Source organism: Pantherophis guttatus, chromosome 2, assembly GCF_059756535.1.
Source record: "Pantherophis guttatus breed Tessera chromosome 2, ASM5975653v1, whole genome shotgun sequence".
Classification (NCBI taxonomy): Eukaryota; Metazoa; Chordata; class Lepidosauria; order Squamata; family Colubridae; genus Pantherophis; species Pantherophis guttatus.
Window position 1 is genome coordinate 135,197,021 of NC_142064.1, and position 18,239 is coordinate 135,215,259.

Sequence of the window (18,239 nt, forward strand, 5' to 3'; positions counted from 1 at the left end):
CTTGAAGAAAAAAATTCAGTTTTCTCCTCAACTGTTTTTACTGGGTATAGTTGAGAGTTTTTCAGTGGGGGAAACAAAATTGATACTGTATATGGTGACAGCAGCTAGGTTATTGATTGGTCAATATTGGAAAAGGGATGATATGCCTACAATTCAAGAATGGACTTTGAAGATGGCCAGCTTTGCAGAAATGGCGAAGATATCAGCATACTTAAAAGATCGGACTCAAGAGACCTATGCATGGGAGTGGAAGAAATGGATAGATTATGTGCAGAATAAATTCCAAACTAGGAAGTACCAGATAGCTTTTAGCTAAATGTTGTGTAGAAATGTTTAGTTTATAGAGGACAAAATAGCTTATTGTTATGAAGAATTGTATAGTACACAGGGGGGAGAATAGAGGGGTGGTATATTCTGATATAATAAATGTGGATAGATTTCACCTTGGGGAAGTCATGGGGGGTGGGGAGGGTTTGGGGGGTTAAGGGAGGGATGGGGAGGGGGAAAAATGGGGGAAAAATTGATGTTTGTAAAACTTTTTCAATAAAAAAAAAAAGAATTCCACAGCCATGTTTTATAGCTCATCGTTTAATTCAGTGGTTTACCAAAAACAAAAACAATATGACAAATCATTACAGTTCCAGCAAGAATGGCAAACACTCTCATACATGCTCTTAGGAGAAAAAAAAATATCCCCAAGTGATTCAACACAGGTTTGAGAAAGGAAGAAAAAACAAGCTGTCATTTATGGAGTGTATGTACTGCTTGACAGACTGAGTACGAAGGATGATGGTCGGTTTAAAAATTATGTCAATTTGATTCTAGTTTTACAGCTTGATATAAAAAGGGTTGAGACACAGTTTCCTATGAGGTCTGAAGTGGGAAACTTTGGCTTAAGATGCAAAGCTATTTCCTCTGAAGGTGGATACACAATGGAGAAAAGGAGGGACAATAACAAGTGACCAGGTTTGCTTGTGTTCTAATAAGCGACATTTTACTGTACTCAAATCACAAAGCATGTGTCTTATAAACACATACCATACAACTAGGAATACTACCAGCCTTGTCACAGTGCAAGGCATGTCCTTAAAGACTGATCAAGGGACTCTATCAATCACCTGTTAACTCTGCTATCACTATGCCTATGCACACAATCCATTAGGAATAATAAAAATCTGTAAGTCACCATTAATTTAGCTATATCACTATATCCAGTCTCCTCAAGCATCCTGACGGACCATGTGAGTTTCTGGTACAGAGTTAAAGCAAACAACAACCTAATTTAGGTTGGTGATCATCCTGGGAAATGGAACAGGGAGTGCACCATAATATAAATAAGAGCTCCAAGGCGGGTGAAATGCTCCTGGTTCAGACCGGATCACCTGATCTGGTAGCGACGGAGGCAGGTGGTTCGGAGAACCGGTAGCAAAAATCCCTGCCCCCCCATGCCCAGCTGACCCGCACAATCATCAGAGGCTTTTTTTTTTAATTTTTAAAAGCATTTTTTCTACAACCTCTTTGGCCGAAAAAATGCTTTTAAAAGTAAAAAAAAAAAAAAAAAAAAAAAAAAAGCCTCTGATGATCCCAGCTGAGTTGCCTGATCGTCAGAGGCTTTTAAAAGAAAAAAAGCCTCTGCCATCAGGCAACTCAGCTGGGATCGTCAAAGCTTTTTGAAAGCATTTTTTTACAACCTCTTCCCCGAAGAAATTATAGAAAAAATGGTTTTAAAAGTTAAAAAAAAAATGGCCATGCCCACCCAGTCACATTACCCCCCACCAAGCCACACCCACAGAACTGGTTGCAACAAATTTTAGATTTCACCACTGCTCGAAGGACAATCTGAAAAAGCTGATTATTTTTTAATCAATGCATCAAGTATGAACTCTCAGATTACACTTAAAAATGGTAAAGCTACAGATCTCTTTTTAAAGTGTAGTTCTCTTTTCTTAACCCAATAGGTTTTTTTTTTTAATGAAACTTGTTTAAAATGAAAAACTTCTCAAATAATCTGATATCACTAGGAAACAGATAACTTGGTTTCCATTTAATAAAAATGAAAGCCCTTTTCTCAAACTCTTAGCCTTAGGTTAATGTCGGCCTATATCAGCTTCCTGGCCTCTTGTCTACTGACTAGGAAGAGAACCTAGCTTATGCAAGAGCACATTACACTCTGGTATGTGAAATCTACAGCTTGCAGAGATTTTTCATTTTGCTAGGGGGACTGAAAAGGTTACGGAGAATCTGGCTTTGTTCATTAGACTTGCTGTCTACTTCTAATTTGAGGACATTATTTCCTGTAGCTAAAATAGTTTCCCCTTCTTTCCCTGCAAGACTCAAAAAAATGCATTCATTCCAAAATGTGGAGACCTTTTAGTAAGAGACTGGTTGCTGCCCTGGAAACAAACACTCAGGGACTTTGTCACCACGGAGTGCTCAAAGCTTTTCAAAAAAGCATTATAAAATTCTTGCTGTATGAGCCTATTCTTGGGACAGTGAATTCCTGTAGGATTTCATTCCAAAGTCTGTATCAGTTCAACATAATCTCAAATAAATCCTTCCAATGCTTTTTTGCTGTTTTTTAAAATGGTCTTTTCTCTCTTTCTTGGGAGTTGTGTTCTTTACGAAAACAGGATATTTAGCCCTGGATATTTAGTTCATCATTTCTTTTTCTTTCTTTTTTTGCCTTTGAATCCTCTTTAACAGGAGTGTTAGGTGAAGCCCCAACTAGGTAGAGTTCATGAACTCCTAAATTGTACTAGTACGAGAAATCATTCACATACTTATGTATATGAGCACCTTTTGATACACAGATCTTTATCTCAAACAAGTTCTGAAAAAGTCAAAGCAGGAACAGTTTTTTCAATCCAGAATTTGCTAAAAATAGGCTTGTCATTATCAACTGAGTGATACAGGCCTTCAAGAGTTTCCCTAGAAGGGATGCACAATTCCTAGGGTGCCCAGATATCCATTACAACAACAATGTTTCGTCTATTGAAGTCCTAGGGTTGTTGTCTGCAGACAGCTTCACACAACCCTCTTTCTAGTACATACAATTACAAAGTTCCATCACTGGATAGTCTGGCAGTTTTAACTAGCAAACAAGTGTAGTAATATTACTGAACTACAAATAAGCAGCTCTGTGCTTATGACTGGTATCTACTACAAGCCAGTGGTGGTAAATTCCACATTGTTTGCCTAATAGGCGGCAACATGTTGTGGTAGCAAGATGGGTCTCTGCTGGTGTCCAGTTGCCAAAACTTATAATGAAGTTGTATATGCAGAGCAGATGCAAGAAGGTCAAGTCTTCATCTATTTTAAGATGATGTGGTAGCTATCATTGGTTTCAGCTGTAAAGAAAACACATCATCAGACTCTGGAGTAACACGAGTAGAATCCCATTATTGTTCCTCACCCATCTTCCATCTGAAAGACAGAAGCTTTACACATAGTACATTAATCTCCATGCTGATTTGGTTTGGGTTTGGGGGTGGTGGTGTTAGGATGGGTAGGTTTTTCAGAAAAAAATAAAGAACAGAGTAACATGCATTACTGTGCACTGAATAAATGAGTACCTTTCATTGTGTCCAAGACAAAACATGATTCATCTTGAAAGTTCTGTATCATCTAAAATAGGAATAAAATGTTAAGAGCCTGGAGAAATCAAGCCACTATTCACTGTGTCTATCTTAAGCAGCACATATATTAATGTACCTTGTCAACAGCTGACATTCATCATCCCTTGTAGATGAAGTATAAGGAAAGGCAAGGATGTACCCAGAACTATACACTGACCCTTTTGCAGAGAAGCTTGGTTATATCCAGGGCAGGAAACCTCCATCTACCAATCATCTCAATTTCCATTGTCTACAGTTCAAGGTTTTTTTTTAAAAGAGGTGGTCTGGATTTTACTAAATTGGCACAGTTCACTTTTATTCTAAGACCGTGATGGCGAACCTATGGCACGTGTGCCACAGGAGGCACGCGGAGCCATGTTGCCTGGCACACCAGCTCAGCTCTAGCACACATGTGCGCACTGGCCAGCTGATTTTCAGGCCTTCTGGGTCTACCAGAAGTAGGGAAGCAGGCTGTTTCCTGCCTCTGGAGGGCCTGGGGGTGGGGTGGGGAAGGGCCGTTTTTCTTTCTGACCTGGCTCCAGATCCTCTCTATGCATCTGGGGAGGGCAAAAACAGCCTTCCCCACCTCCTCGAAGGCCCGAAACGGCCCGTTTCCCAACTTCCAGTTGGACAGGAAATGACTTTTTTGCTGTCCCCAGCCTCCAGAGCCTCTCTATAGGAGGGCCTCCAAGGAAGTAGGGAAGGCTCTTTTCGCCCTCCCCAGATGCATAGAGAGGATCTGGAACCAGGTGAGAAAGAAAAACAGGCCTACTGGGCCATCACATCCCAGGAGTGGGGGGTGGGGGATAGGGGGGTTGCACGCACATGCGTGGTGCGGGGCGCATAGAATTATGGGTGTGGGCAAGTGCATGCGCGAACCTCCCCCGCCCCCCCTTCCTGGCACGCGATGGCAAAAATGTTAGCCATCACTGCTCTAGGATGATCTAGGATTCCAAACCATCTGGCTTCTTATATCTGCCATGAATTTCTTTCCTTTGATTAAATTAAAGCACAAAAAAAAACACAGGACTACAAAACTGTAATTTTTTAAAAATCCTAATCCTATTTTGAATATGCAATGAGAACCGTATCATAGTAAAAAAAATTGGAGGGGGAAAATCATGTACTTAAAAAGTGAAAAGCTACAAAAAGGAGCATAAACAGAAGCAAATAATGATTAGGCAGGGAAGCGTGTTTCTTGGACCAAGAAAGCAGCACTGTGTAAAATATCTGCTTATATTGCACTGTGTTTTTCTAGATACAAGAAACTACAGAACACCGGGGGGGGGGGGGGGTTGGGTTGCTTTTTTCTCGTGTTCAAGTTCCCAATATTGTCCATACTTCTTTAATTCTTAACAGTCATTAAGCCAGGAAAAAAGCTTTTATTGTATTGAGCAAGCAGTGACTCACACAAATTGTAATTTGTAAAATGCTGATCTCTGGATCCTTGCCTAAATGTTGCAGATCTGCATAATCCATGCATACCTAATTCTCAATTAGCAAACACATGAAGTTATGTAATTTTAAAAGTTTGTGTTTTTCTACACAGTAGATAGTCTAGCCTGGTGGACTGCAGGTTCTAATAAAAAGACAATGTAGATCTTGCAAGCCTAGGTAGGACTGAGAATGAAAATTCAGAACATGCTTAATCCATACATCTCAGTGGAAGTGTTTGCATTACAATATTGAGCCCTGGTAGCGCAGCAGACTAAAGCACTGTTATTAACATCAACTGCCTGCAATTACTGCAAGTTCAAATCTCACCAGGCTCAAGGTTGACTCAGCCTTCCATCCTTTCTAAGGTAGGTAAAATGAGGACCCAGATTGTGGGGGCAATAAACTGACTTTGTATAAATATACAAAAATATGAAGGCTATTGCTTAACGCATTGTAAGCCGCCCTGAGTCTTCGGAGAAGGGCGGCATATAAATCAAATTTTTAAAAAAATATTAATACAAAAGTCCAATAAATAAGAGGAAAAATGCATATAATTTTTAAAAACCAATGTATGCAGAGGAAACTCGTGCGATTCCTCAGAGAGAAAGCAATATTAAGGACTGATATACCAAGAACAATTGCGACCAGCCACTCCATTGCTAAGCAATGCAGTCTTAAAGTGAAAAATCATTTGACCACACTCGATGTACAACATCAAGTGTGACATCGCATGACCATGACTTGTGACTTCCTACTGGCTTCTTACTGACCAGAAGCCAGCTGTAAAGGTTGCAAATAGTGATTACATGACTATGGTTGCCAGTTACCAAGTGCCCGAATTGGAATCCTGTGACTGCAGGGACACTGCAGTGGCTGAAAGTTCATGGAGAGGTCATACTTTTTTTAAGCACCATTGTAAGTTCAAATGGTTGCTGAACAAGCAGTTGGTAAGAGAGGACCACCTGCATGATTAACTTTTTACAAAGCACATGCTCTAAAAAGTCTAACTTAAATCAGATAAATGGCTTAGATTCAGGTACTATTTTCCTCAATAATGTCCCAGAAGAATCAACAGACACATGAATAGTAGACTCCAAATCAACTAACTGAAATTCTAACCCTCTCAAGAGGGTCTTTGAATTCACTCAAGAGCTTAATCCATGCATTTGATTAATACCATAGTTTGCTTAAGAAAGCCCTATTTGTAATAATAAAATATGCTAAGCTACAGATAGTCAATTAAGCTCCTGAGGACACCCTAGGGGTATCTCAGATACCTCTTTTAATGTCTACCAGGCTCCTCGGTGTACTTGTCTTGTTTCTATGAGACTTGTGTGTTGTTGTTTTTTTAAAGTTAAGCAAGAAGCTAGTATGTTGCACTGCTCCTCAGATCGATATGATCCATCTGACTCCATCCATCCATTTAGAAGGGTCTTAAAAGACCTGGGTCTTCCTAGAGGCTCTGCAAAAGATGACCTGCGAACTTGCCGTAATATTATGTATTTTGAATTTTGTCTTCCCTAGCCTGGCTGTTTTATTATCTTGATTTTTTTTTCAAATTCTCTTTCTAAGCCAACTTGAATCACTTACAGGGCAACCCTAGAAATTGAAATGAATTATTTTTTTTATAGCTTTGAATATCACATCTGTTCACAGCAATGCTTTTAGATCTCACAAATGTCTTATTGGGAGAACAGAGATGATTCTGGTGGACTAGCTTGCCTTCTAATAAACAAGTGTTTGTGAATGGTAATCATGTGAGTTGTTTAGTTAATAGACAAATTTTTCCATGGCATCAATTTTAGTACATGTGTCCATCATGTGATGTCAAGAATCCAAATGAATACAAACTACATTGTGGCTTACTGCAATTTATAATCTAGCAAATGAAGAAAATTTCCATTTTTTAAAGAATAAGAAAATCAGAGTGAGCCTGCAACATTATTAAACTCCTAAGTTTAATAAACTCCTAAGCTTCTCCTAAGTAACTTCAGACTACCACTTTACTCTTACCTCATCACTGATGAGTACATGAATCCCTGTAGGCCCTTGTTTGTAGATTTGGCTGATTTGTTGTGAGGAAATGCTGAAGAGTTGGGCTATTTTTTCTGTCAGCTCTACAGCAGTCAATTCTTCTAAGTAGATTGCATGGTAAACTGCAGAATCAATAAGAATTAATAAGTAGGTATAGTTCCAAGTTGACCTTAATTACGATGGAGGGAGAAAGTGCTTTAAAAAAAGCAAATGGAAGTACTGTCTTCCTTTTATTTATCATTTCCCTCAGATTCTGCAACCAATTTTACTATAATCTTAACTCTATAGTTCAAAATCAATGTACACATTCCTAATAAATCTTTGAATATATCTCATCATTTTCAACAGACACTGTAATATCTATGATATACAGAAGATCGAAAATTGTTTTCAGATCTATATAATAGCAGTGATATTTTAAAGGCAGTGGGCTCATATTAGAATTAAGCAGATGAATGGAAGTGGGAAATTTTGGAGCAACAGAATAAAAAATGAACTACAACTAAACTGCAACACTGATCACTATAACTTATACCATCATTCCCATCACCACAGGTCCAACATCTCTCCTTGAAGTGATGATCCCACTACAAAACACTACAGTTCCATCTGCTATATAGAATGCAGACTTTACCTTCCCAATGCCCTTACCGAAAAAAGTACCATTGGCTGCATCCCCATCTTCATGTTTCTGTTGATCTCTCAACTGTTGTGACTCTTGACAAACATAGATGGTCAACCTTGGCCGTACCATCCTATGGAGAAAAGAAGACATGAGCTCTCCAGGATCAGCAGGAATAAAAGTAATGACTCTTGAATGAAAGGGGGGGGGAGGATTGATGTGTCACCAATTGACTATTTATTTAGCTTCATTTGGACCTCATCTTTCACAAAAACATTTCAGAGGAAGTAATATTGTTAGTTACGGTAACTGCCAAGTTTAATAAGACATCATTAAAAAACTATTAACACCAATAGCAACAAAGGAAACAACATGAAGCACACATTCCTTATAATCAATCATTCATTCATTCATAAATGCCCAGTGAAAGATCAGTAAGACTGACACCAGGCAAAAGGGAGGAACAACTGTTGTGACAGCATCTTGCAGATCATCACAATTTGATTAGCTCATACATTCAAAAAATAAGATACAAGACTTTTCCTAGGATTATTTTTTGTTCAGGATGTTGGTAAGAAGACCGCAAATGTAGATAAATAAAAAAGAAGGTTTAGGCAAAATCAACAGATAATTTCCTACTATATTTCCCTGCCTGATCTCTTGCCCTTCATTTGCAGAATTTATCTATAGGGGCTATTAAAAGTTCATGGGGAGCCAGAAAGATAAATATTAATGTTTTAATGTATTATACATACGTTTGGCTCAGAAGATGAAATGGTCATAATTTCTTTGCTTATCAGTAAGACTAAAAATGGATGTGTATACTTTGTACGTAGACATTTTTCACTATGGCTCACTAAACAAGCCATAATACCCGAGTTCCCACATTACTCTAAGCCAAAATCACAGAGACCACATTATGGCTTAGTTCAATCTATAAGTCTAACCAGGTTTTGGTTTTGTTTTGTTCAGATGATGTACATGATGTAGAGAAATCTTGATTTAGCCTTATGTGCAAATGAAGTCATGAAGTCACTCAGCAGATCCAGATCATCTTGAATTATTGTGGGATAAATATTATCCAAAGATAATATTTCACTGCAAGCACTCCCTCCCTCATATAAACATTGTATGTTTAAGGGCCTTTTCTGTTCTATGCAGAAACATTTACCATGGTGATGAGATCCATGGAAGAACTCTCAACATTAAATTGGGTGGCTATGAGGGCAAAATCCATTCTTCCCCATTTTGCAACATCTTATAATCACATTTCTGCGGCAGAGTGGCATCATTTTTTCCATTCTGCTGAAGCCCAATTGAGCTGCAGTGCTTACTACTATATTCTACTAAATTCAGTGAAGAGAAATAGAAGTAAATGGAGGAGAGGCAGGGAAAAACAAACCCAAGAAATAAAAAGGGATACTGAAATGAGATGCAGAAAGACTGGTAGTGGACACACAGTACTTCCACTTAGGAGAAAGGAAAAAAAGGGAAAATATTGTATACAGATGAAACAGAAAGAGGAAAGACATGCTAGTGCAAATCTTCAGCAGTAGACAGGAAATATGCATATTATGAAATGAAAGGAAAGGAAAGGCATCATAAATATTCTGTGGAGAACAAAGAAAAAATGGAGTTAACAAGATACAAAACTTTTTATAAGAGCCTTGGTGGCGCAGCAGACTAAAGCACTGTTAAGTAACCTGCCTGCAATTACTGCAAGTTCAAATCTCACCAGGCTCAAGGTTGACTCAGACTTCCATCCTTTCGAGGTAGGTAAAATGAGAACCCGTTTTGTGGGGACAATAAGCTGACTTTGTATAAAAAAGAACACCGCTTTGAGGGGGGGGGGGGGGGCAAAGCCCTAAGCAGCAGGTATATACAAAAGTATGAAAGCTATTGCTTAACACATTGTAAGCCGCCCTGAGTCTCCGGAAAAGGGCGGCATATAAATCGAACCAATAAATAATAAATAAATAAATAAATAAAATAAAAAGAGTTGCAAAACTGCCTGTGTGTTCTTAACATAGTGACGCAAACCCTTAAGTACTGTACAAAGCTGGCCCATATTTAAATCGTATTGAAGGTGCTGTTAATAAGTTGTATTTGTAGCGTGGAATATTTCAATACAAGTAGTCTTTGCTTAATTTTTTCAAAAAAGATGTAAAAGCAGCAACTGTTTGAAGTTATGATGGTACTGAACAAGGAGATCTAAGACTGGCCTTGAAGGTGTGGCTGTTTCAGCATCCCTGCGGTCTCATGATCACCATTTGAGACCTTCACTGCCAGCTTCTGGGAACCTGGCAGGAAGTTGTGAACAATCACCACGGGAACTCATGCCTATCAATCATGTGGGATTTGCCTGACAAAGACAACCGGAACTGTCATAACTACTGTCGTAAATTGGCAGGCCAAATGAAGTTGTAGTTTACAACTGTATCACTTAATGACAGAGTTGCCTAACTCAATTACCAAGTGAGGACTAACTCTCTGTATTATTCATGTTGCTCAGTGTCACAAAAGCTGGTGGAAAACCAGCTCAGAAATATCTGCAATCCCCAATTTGCATTCTGAAGTCAGTGTAATCTTGGAAGTTTGCGCCACAAATTTTTGACAGACAGATGAGAGAAGATTTAACACTGATTCATCTACAACGGTTGCCTTTTAAAAATCTGAATGACAAGCTTTTGTTTACATGCCAGAGCAGAACATTAATTTCCCTTTCACAAGTGAGGAAATGGAAGCACACATAGAGGAGCAAGTAGCCAGCAGTGTTTGTCCTTTCTTGTTTATCCAGAAGTCTATTCAAATGATATGCAATTCAACTTAACTTAGCAAAATGTTTGCTCTACAACTGAACCCATGAACCTCTCCCAAGTAGAATAAAAGTGCAGTCTTTTTCAGATGCATGTGGTAACCATGGCCAAGATGGCCTTTAAGCAACTTATTGTGTGAAGCTATTGAGAGATTGAAGAGCATAGGATGGATGCCTAACATCCCAGCTCCACCACAGGTTATCTACAAGAGTGACCAGATCTATCTCAGTACTAAATCCCAGCCTGAAACACAACTGAAACAGGACTAGATATTCTATTTCCTCTAGGATTCACATCGGCTGCAGACCAACCATCTTCTCAACAACAATTTGCAGAAAGGGAAGGTTGGAGACTGGTTGATAGTTAACAAAGATATTTGGGTCCAAGGACAGCCTCTTTAGGAGGGGGTACAACACAGCCTTTTTCAAGGTTGAGGACCCCATCCTTTTCTCAAAGAGGCTGACACTACAGCATGGACCCATTTTCACAATCAAGGTGGGACTTGGATCCAGTAAACAGATGGCCAAGTTGATAACAGATTGCCCTGTTCACTTCCTTAGGAGTCACTTGCTGAAACACTCATCCTATTGTACATTTTATAGTTTTAAAAACAACGCAAGTCAAGAATTTGAGATAGGTGGCCATATAGAATGGATGGATGGATTTCTCCACCTCTATTCCAAAAAGAAGCCTCAAGAAGTTAATTCCCTCCTTCATTTGGAAGGTTTTTTTTTGTTAATCTGCTTTTAGATGCTTTTATGGCCAGTCATGCATCTGTACAGGTAGTCCTTGACTTACGACCATAACGGAGTCCAAAATTTCTGTTGTTAAGTGAGACATTTAAGTGAGTTTTGTCCCATTTTACGACATTTTTTTGCCTCCATTGTTAAGTGAATCACTGCAGTTGACAAGCTAGTAACTCATTTGTTAAGTGATTCTGGTTTCCCCATTGACTTTGCTTTTCAGAAGGTCGCAAAAGGGGATCACACAACCTTGGGACACAGCAACAGTCATAAATATGAACCAGTTGCCAAGTATCTGAATTTTGATCGCACGATCATGGGGCTGCTGCAAAGGTCATAACCAGGGTGGATTTGATTTAAATCGAGTTGATTTAAATCACAATTTAAATCATGATTTAAATTGCTAGTAAAAAGGCTTGATTTAAATTAACTCGATTTAAATCATAATTTTTAAAGAGCAACTGTCATCTCTGCTTCTCCTTTGACCCGCTGTTGACTCACCGATAGTCCCAGCGTTGCAGAATATACAGCCTCATGCTACATAACTAAGCTCCATTTCATGCTGAATAAACTAAATTATTTATGTATCTTAAATAGAAAACTATCTTACGATAGATTTTTACCCCAAAAGTTTTTTATTAAAATAAATTCGATAAAAAGAAAAATCCGATTTAAATCCAAAAAATCCGATTTAAATCCAAAATATCTGAATTTTTTTTGATTTTTTTAAAAAAAATCATTGATTTTTATCCATCCTGGTCATAACTGTGAAAAACGGTCATAAGTGACTTTTTTTCAGTGCTGTTTTAACTTTGAACGGTCACTAAACTAACTGTTGTAAGTCGAGGACTATCTGTACTTATTTTTCTATGGCTTTCTTTCACTTTGATTTATATAACAAAAACAATTACGTTAGCATCATGAAACATGTACATAGAGCAGCAACTGAGTTTGCTGCAAGATTTAAAGAAGACTGTGAGGCATGAGTCAAGAGGTCTCCAGGTTTTCTTGCTCACATTGGACTACTTTATAAGTCAGATCTATCTCCTCTCTTACTTTATCACAGCAGTGGGGAATACCTATTTTCTCTGCACCTTTCCTTGATCTTCCCAAAACTTTTACACTGTGTTTTTGATTGCATCCTTCGCCCTCATTTTCTTGTCTCTTCCCCATTATTCGTCTCCTTCATGTGCTTTGCACACATTCCCTTAACAGCAAGAGGCAGTGAGCTTTCTGATGCACAAGCAAGCAGTGCATCAATCCAGTGAAAAGCGTATCCATGGGGGGGACGGGACAACAGCTTCACCCTTCCAGTTCTCTTGTTTTTTGGAGCATTCGCTGCATGAAACCAACAAAGCCTACAGCATTTTCCTCACCCCACCCTCCCCCACTTTAGCCAGTCCTATCTGAACAATCAGAACTGGTACATTAACTTGGTGGTATGGTGTGATATTAGGAACTTTTTTTTTTTGCCAGAAGCTGCTATTCACCTGGGAATATCTGTTTTTTCTTCACCTGAAGGACAACTAACAATCCAAGAAACCTGCACAGTATTAAAGCCTGTTCTAGTCGCACCCCAAATGTGGCTGGCAGGGAGTAGTGGGGGATATCCAAAATGTATTTTAAAAAGAAGGGAAATTAAGAAGCAAGCCCTTCTTTAATGAGAAAGGCATAATGTTCACATTTGCCCATAGTTGGCTACCCAAAGAAGAAAATAAAAAGCTACATAACTGAATTCTAAAATGCTCCCCAAAAGGCATATATTTGTGATTTTCTCTAATTTGCACATCCGGCTGTATTGCACATCCTGTAATAAGTTTATTATTGTTATTTATCAAGTTTATTTAGTATCCTAGTCCGATTTGTGTTCTCTCTTGTTTCACAGAGGCACTCTCTAAAAGAGATGTTCTTCTGGAGTAATTATATAAATATTGATTATAAATAAGCTAAATGTCACAGTCAAGTGCCAAAAAGCGATTAAAAGACAACTGGGGGAAAAAGGCATGTTTGTTTCAGTACTGCCCAGCACACATAAAGCCTCAACAGTGTAAAGTCCGTTTGGCTGATACACACCGTCCTTTCAACGCGTTGAAGAGTCTGATGCCATCTGCAGGACCGCATATTTGTATGACATCTTCTCTGGTTAATTTCAGTAAGTCTGCCCCTAAGATTTTTTTTTTAAGGTGAAAAGGGATAAGAATTATTGTTGTTGTTGTTGTTGTTATGTTATTTGTTGACATTTATAGTCCATTCAGTAAACTCTGGGCTGTGCACAAAATTTTTAAAAAAGGCATAAAAGCAGCTAAAGATCAATAGGCAGTCTAGACTAAAATACTCTAAAAAATGAAATTCACAAAACAAAACAAGAGGTCATGAAACAAATAACAATTATCAACCCCAAGCCTTGGACCAAAGTCAAATTTTCAAAGTTTTCCAGAATCCTAGGAGAGAGGGAACTTTATCTATGGATGCTTTTCCAGAGAGTGGGAGCCACAACAGAGAAGATCACACAGGACAGTAATATTTACTTGGCTAGTGAGATGGGCGTCATGTAAATTTAATAAATAGTGAAGGAGACATAGAGTGCACCCACTCTGCTGGAAAATACTGGGTTGGAAGAAATGATTAGAGACAAGCACTCTTTGATATCCAAGCTCTATGTCATAGAGGGTTTTATGGGTAATAACCAGCACCTTGAACTGCCAACTGAGAAGCCAACTGGCAGCCAATGTGGCTCGTGCAGAAGCATTAACACATGGACACACTGAGACGCATCCATTACTGCTCACATCATTGCATTTTGAGCCAGCTGCACCTTTTGTGTGGTCTTTAAGGGTAGCCCTTGTTGAGAGCATTGCAATAATCCAATTTGAAGAAACCAGGGCAGGATTGACTATCTAAAGCTGCAATTGGTTTAAAAACCGGTTCTGTGAGCGCTAGCTTTGTACGCGCACGCTTCACACACGTGCGCACCTAAAGCACTTGCGCGCAGCATTCAAAATACAACAATTTGAAGCTGCTGGTTACCTTCTAAAGCAGCCCCGGTAAGTAGAACAGCGGAGGGGCGGAAATCAGCTGTGCCGCACAAATCAGCTGAGCCAGAAAGAAGGAAATATAGGACAAGATAGAGAAGGGGTGGGTGGGCGGGGTGAGCTGATCGTCGGAACTACTGGTTCGTCTGAACCAGTCTGAACTGGCAGCAGCTCACCACTGCTAAAGGGTCTCCTTATCGAGGAAAGAGTGCAATCGATGCATAAAATGAAAGTAATTTTAAAAAGTTTTAATACAGCATAACAGGTTATTTCACCCAATTTTCTTCATTAATGGGGGCAACTTAACAACCCACAGTGCAAACCTCATTTCTGTTCCCCTTATTTCCAACAATTGCTTATTTTTCTCAATTCATTTAGTCATTGCTTTTCCGCTCAAACAAAGGTCAAAATGAATGTACTGAGTTGTAGGCTACTTCAGTTTTGTTTAAACCCCTGCCATCTCTCCCTCCCCCAGCCCCATGAAAAATGTGGCCCTGCCCCCTTCAGCAATCTCCCTATTTCAGCTCCTCACCATCTACAGCACTTAAGAAAATAACAACACGTCCTAATGTACAAAAAGGATTTCTGCTTCAGAGCCCAGTGCATCCGAATATTAACTAAAAAGATACATGATGTGCAAGAGGGAGATCATTACCTAGGTCATAAATGATCTATCATTGCTTTTTTGGCATGGGGATGAAAGAGAAGAGACTCAGGTCCTTTGGCTGTTTCAGATATGAAGAGATAAGGTATAATTTTTAAAATCTGAGCAGACTAAATGTGTGTGTGTGTGTGTGGGGGGGTTATAAGGTTTCATGTAAGCCTTCTCCCTCCAATCATTTAAACAACATTATCTGCTCAGAACTTGCAGCTCATTTGTACTGCCATAACCAAAAGCAGACCGAGTTACAAAATGGTACTCCTGTGTCATTTTCACAGGGAATGTGGGATAATTCTCAAGGTGGAGAATTATTCAGATGCATTAGCCTGAAGAGGTATAAAAAGGAATTCAGAGACGACATCACAAAGGGAGACGGTTAAGAGAAGGTGGCAGGGAAATAAAAGGATACAAATTTGGAAGGCCTCTCCTGGTTACCAAAGAGGGAAAAACAACTTTGGTTTTACCTGAGAAGTTTGTGAAAAGCCGTGAGAAAGCTGAGAAGCGATTCCGGTGCAGCCACTGCTGAGCTTCCTGAGGTGTGGATGTTGGCAAGAGGTTCTAGGGGAAAAAGAAACTCAATTGCTTCTCTACAAGAAGAAGAACTAGATAACTATTACTGCATTTAAATTTTGAAACTGGGAATTCATATGCAATTTCCTCCCAGCATCTCCAAATATAACCTGAAGCCTCCAACTAAATCTGCAGTGTTTTTGCTACATTTAAAGCCTTGGAGTAATACCAATTTGCAGCTTCCGTTGGCCAGTTTGAATAGCAGGTTGAGGGTAGCCCTCCAAAAATGGATGGAAGCAGGACCTATTCCAGGAAGGAGGTTCACGAGTTTAAAGAGGCAAAATAGGTGCCATGAGCATCTGCACAGTGCAGGGCATCCATTTTCCCCTTAAATCTTCCCACATTTTGGCTCTACCCATGTAGGAATGGCGGGTGGGCTCCATGGTAACCTCAGGCTAAGCATTTGTCCACCTTGATGGCAAGACTCACTGTGAATCACGTTGCAGCATTTTGCATCAGGAAGAGATAATTCAGGGAAAAGAACCCTTTGGTCAGCTAGATCAGACCATCCCATTCCCACCTGTAGTCAGCAGTGGGGTAGAGAAGAGAAAGAAGCGGGAAATGTGAATTAAAACGTACATCTGTAATTGGAGCTGGAGGTTCAGGTTGGTGGTTTGGAGACCCGTTCCTAGTTTTAGAAAAACAAAACAGAAAAGGCATCTGAATTTTGCTTTTCTCTTCTTGGCATCTTATTTAAATATTCCATATCCTGCCAAAAGACTGACGGGAGTTTAACAAAATCATAGTTAAAAAGAACAACTAAAAAACCATGGCCTTTCCTTTAAGCATCACTGAGGTTCAAGCATTTATCGGAATTAATCTCAATAACAATTATTAAGATGGAAAGTAATGGTAGTCTACACAATCATTAAAGGTTGTGCGAATGTAACACTTCACATTTTTTTGTGTTTTGGTTTTGAAGTAGATCTTTCAGGCTATTTAGTTCATCTCCCTGCTGGATGCAGGAAATCTTAAGCTGAAAGATTCTCTGAATAGCCATTAAGTCTTGGCTCAAAAACCTCCAGCCAACAAGGAAAGCTAGACTTTTGCTCAAAAGCAGAAAGAGCAACCATTTTCGTTTCTTCTATTTTTATATAAAGACAGAGTAAAAAGCTCTTTTGTGTTTGCTGCTTCTGCTGATGCTTAAGATTAACACCCTCCTCATCTTCTACCTGTTTTAGTCAGGCTGCCTCAGATACATCTGGGAAAAGAATTTTAATAATGAACAGGTTAGTTTCAGCAGCGCCTCTATCCCTGCAAGCTAATACACCTTCTTCCCACAAATAGTTTTTTTCTAAGTAAAAATATCCATTCTCTTGAACATTCACTCTTTTTGCCCCATGTTTTTTTTCCCCCCGGGAGGGAGGGCTGTACTAATGCAAAAGCATGAGAAGATGACCAGGGTCTTAAAAAATTGCTAAACCCTATAGAGAAATTTTTGGTTTGAAGAAACCAATGAATAGAGAGGCCTTTGAAAAAATATATACAGGGAAAAGGCATATACTTACCCTTCACTAATAGAGAAACTGCTGTGAGAGCTGCTAAAACCAGGTGATGGCACATTGTTGACATACGTGATTTCAGGCCATGGAGAGCACTGGTAGAAAAAAAAATATACCCTTCTAATATGAATATTCCACGATGTTTCTGTCACAGATTTTCTAGTGATGAATATGAGTGGAACCTGCCTTCCCTGCCCTTTGCTTCTATGGCTTTTCACTTTCCCAGCTCTTGATAAAGGGCGGGAAAAAAAGGACATCCAATTTATCTGAGGAAAACTATACATTTATTTGAATCTTTTTGTTCATTCTAAGCTAGCGGCACAAGCTCTAATTTAAAGCTTTCCTTTTGGAAATGCTACAGCAAACAAAGATTATTTTGAGGTTAAAGGTACAATTGAGCTTTTTCAAAAGGAATCCCTAAAGTTGGCTACGCAGTCTTTGTGTGCTCCATGTTGCTTTTAAGCAAGATTGCTTCTCAAGAGAAACTATGAAAAATTGTTTATTTTCATAAAATTTGTATATTAGTGTATTTGAAAAAGCATCTTTTTGCACCAATCCTCATGCTAGTTGGAAGGGCTGAAGTAATGCTGAATGCATAAGGTATGGATTTTAACCAAATTGTGACTCAGGTTAAGTTATTTTGCTATTTATGAATACAGCAGTTGCACCAGTGATTTACAATTTGGGAATCTGATACCATGATGTACTAACACAGAATGAATGGCTGCCAGCAATCTTGCTTGAAAACAACATGGAGCACACAAAGACTGAATAGCCTACTTTAGGGATTCTTTTATTATTATTGATTGTCATGCATCTATAGAATATAGCATATAACAGGCCTGAGGAGATGTTAACAGCATGGCACAATAACCTTCTCTGTGTGAAAGAGCATACTCCTCAGCTGCTTATCTGTGTTGCAACAACTACTTGATCCTGGAACAGTAAACACAATCAGATTTGCTTAATACTTGAATGGAAGATCCCAGGAAATCCCAAATCCCAGGGCTTTTGGCTAGACTAGGGAAATTAAAAAAAACAAAACAGAAAGTGACAATGGCAGATTAATGTGTATGGTTGCTAAGAAAGCCATATGGATACATCTATAAAATCACTAGGAGCCAAGCTTGATTCTTAGAAAGACATTATTAGTTTTCAGTCATTGGCATTATTTTCTTTGCTGTATAACACAGGTATCTGCTTACTAT

The 18,239-nt window shown here is 39.0% G+C and overlaps 1 protein-coding gene across 2 annotated transcripts in view; it reads right to left on the reverse strand.

Moving 5' to 3' along the window:
• Positions 1–572: 572 nt before the first annotated feature.
• The window catches only part of TFCP2 (transcription factor CP2), a 45,637-nt gene continuing 27,970 nt past the window's right edge, over positions 573–18,239 (reverse strand). The window contains exons 9-16 of one of the 2 annotated variants that reach the window (XM_034412219.3): positions 17,038–17,126; positions 16,109–16,157; positions 15,424–15,517; positions 13,340–13,430; positions 7,737–7,840; positions 7,065–7,207; positions 3,573–3,624; positions 573–3,347 (exon numbers count right to left, since the gene is read on the reverse strand). In XM_034412219.3, coding sequence (XP_034268110.1) covers positions 3,310–3,347; positions 3,573–3,624; positions 7,065–7,207; positions 7,737–7,840; positions 13,340–13,430; positions 15,424–15,517; positions 16,109–16,157; positions 17,038–17,126 — 660 coding nt within the window. In that variant the 3' untranslated portion in view covers positions 573–3,309. The remainder of the gene's footprint in view (positions 3,348–3,572; positions 3,625–7,064; positions 7,208–7,736; positions 7,841–13,339; positions 13,431–15,423; positions 15,518–16,108; positions 16,158–17,037; positions 17,127–18,239) is intronic. The other variant, XM_087886814.1, reaches the window with a different exon arrangement.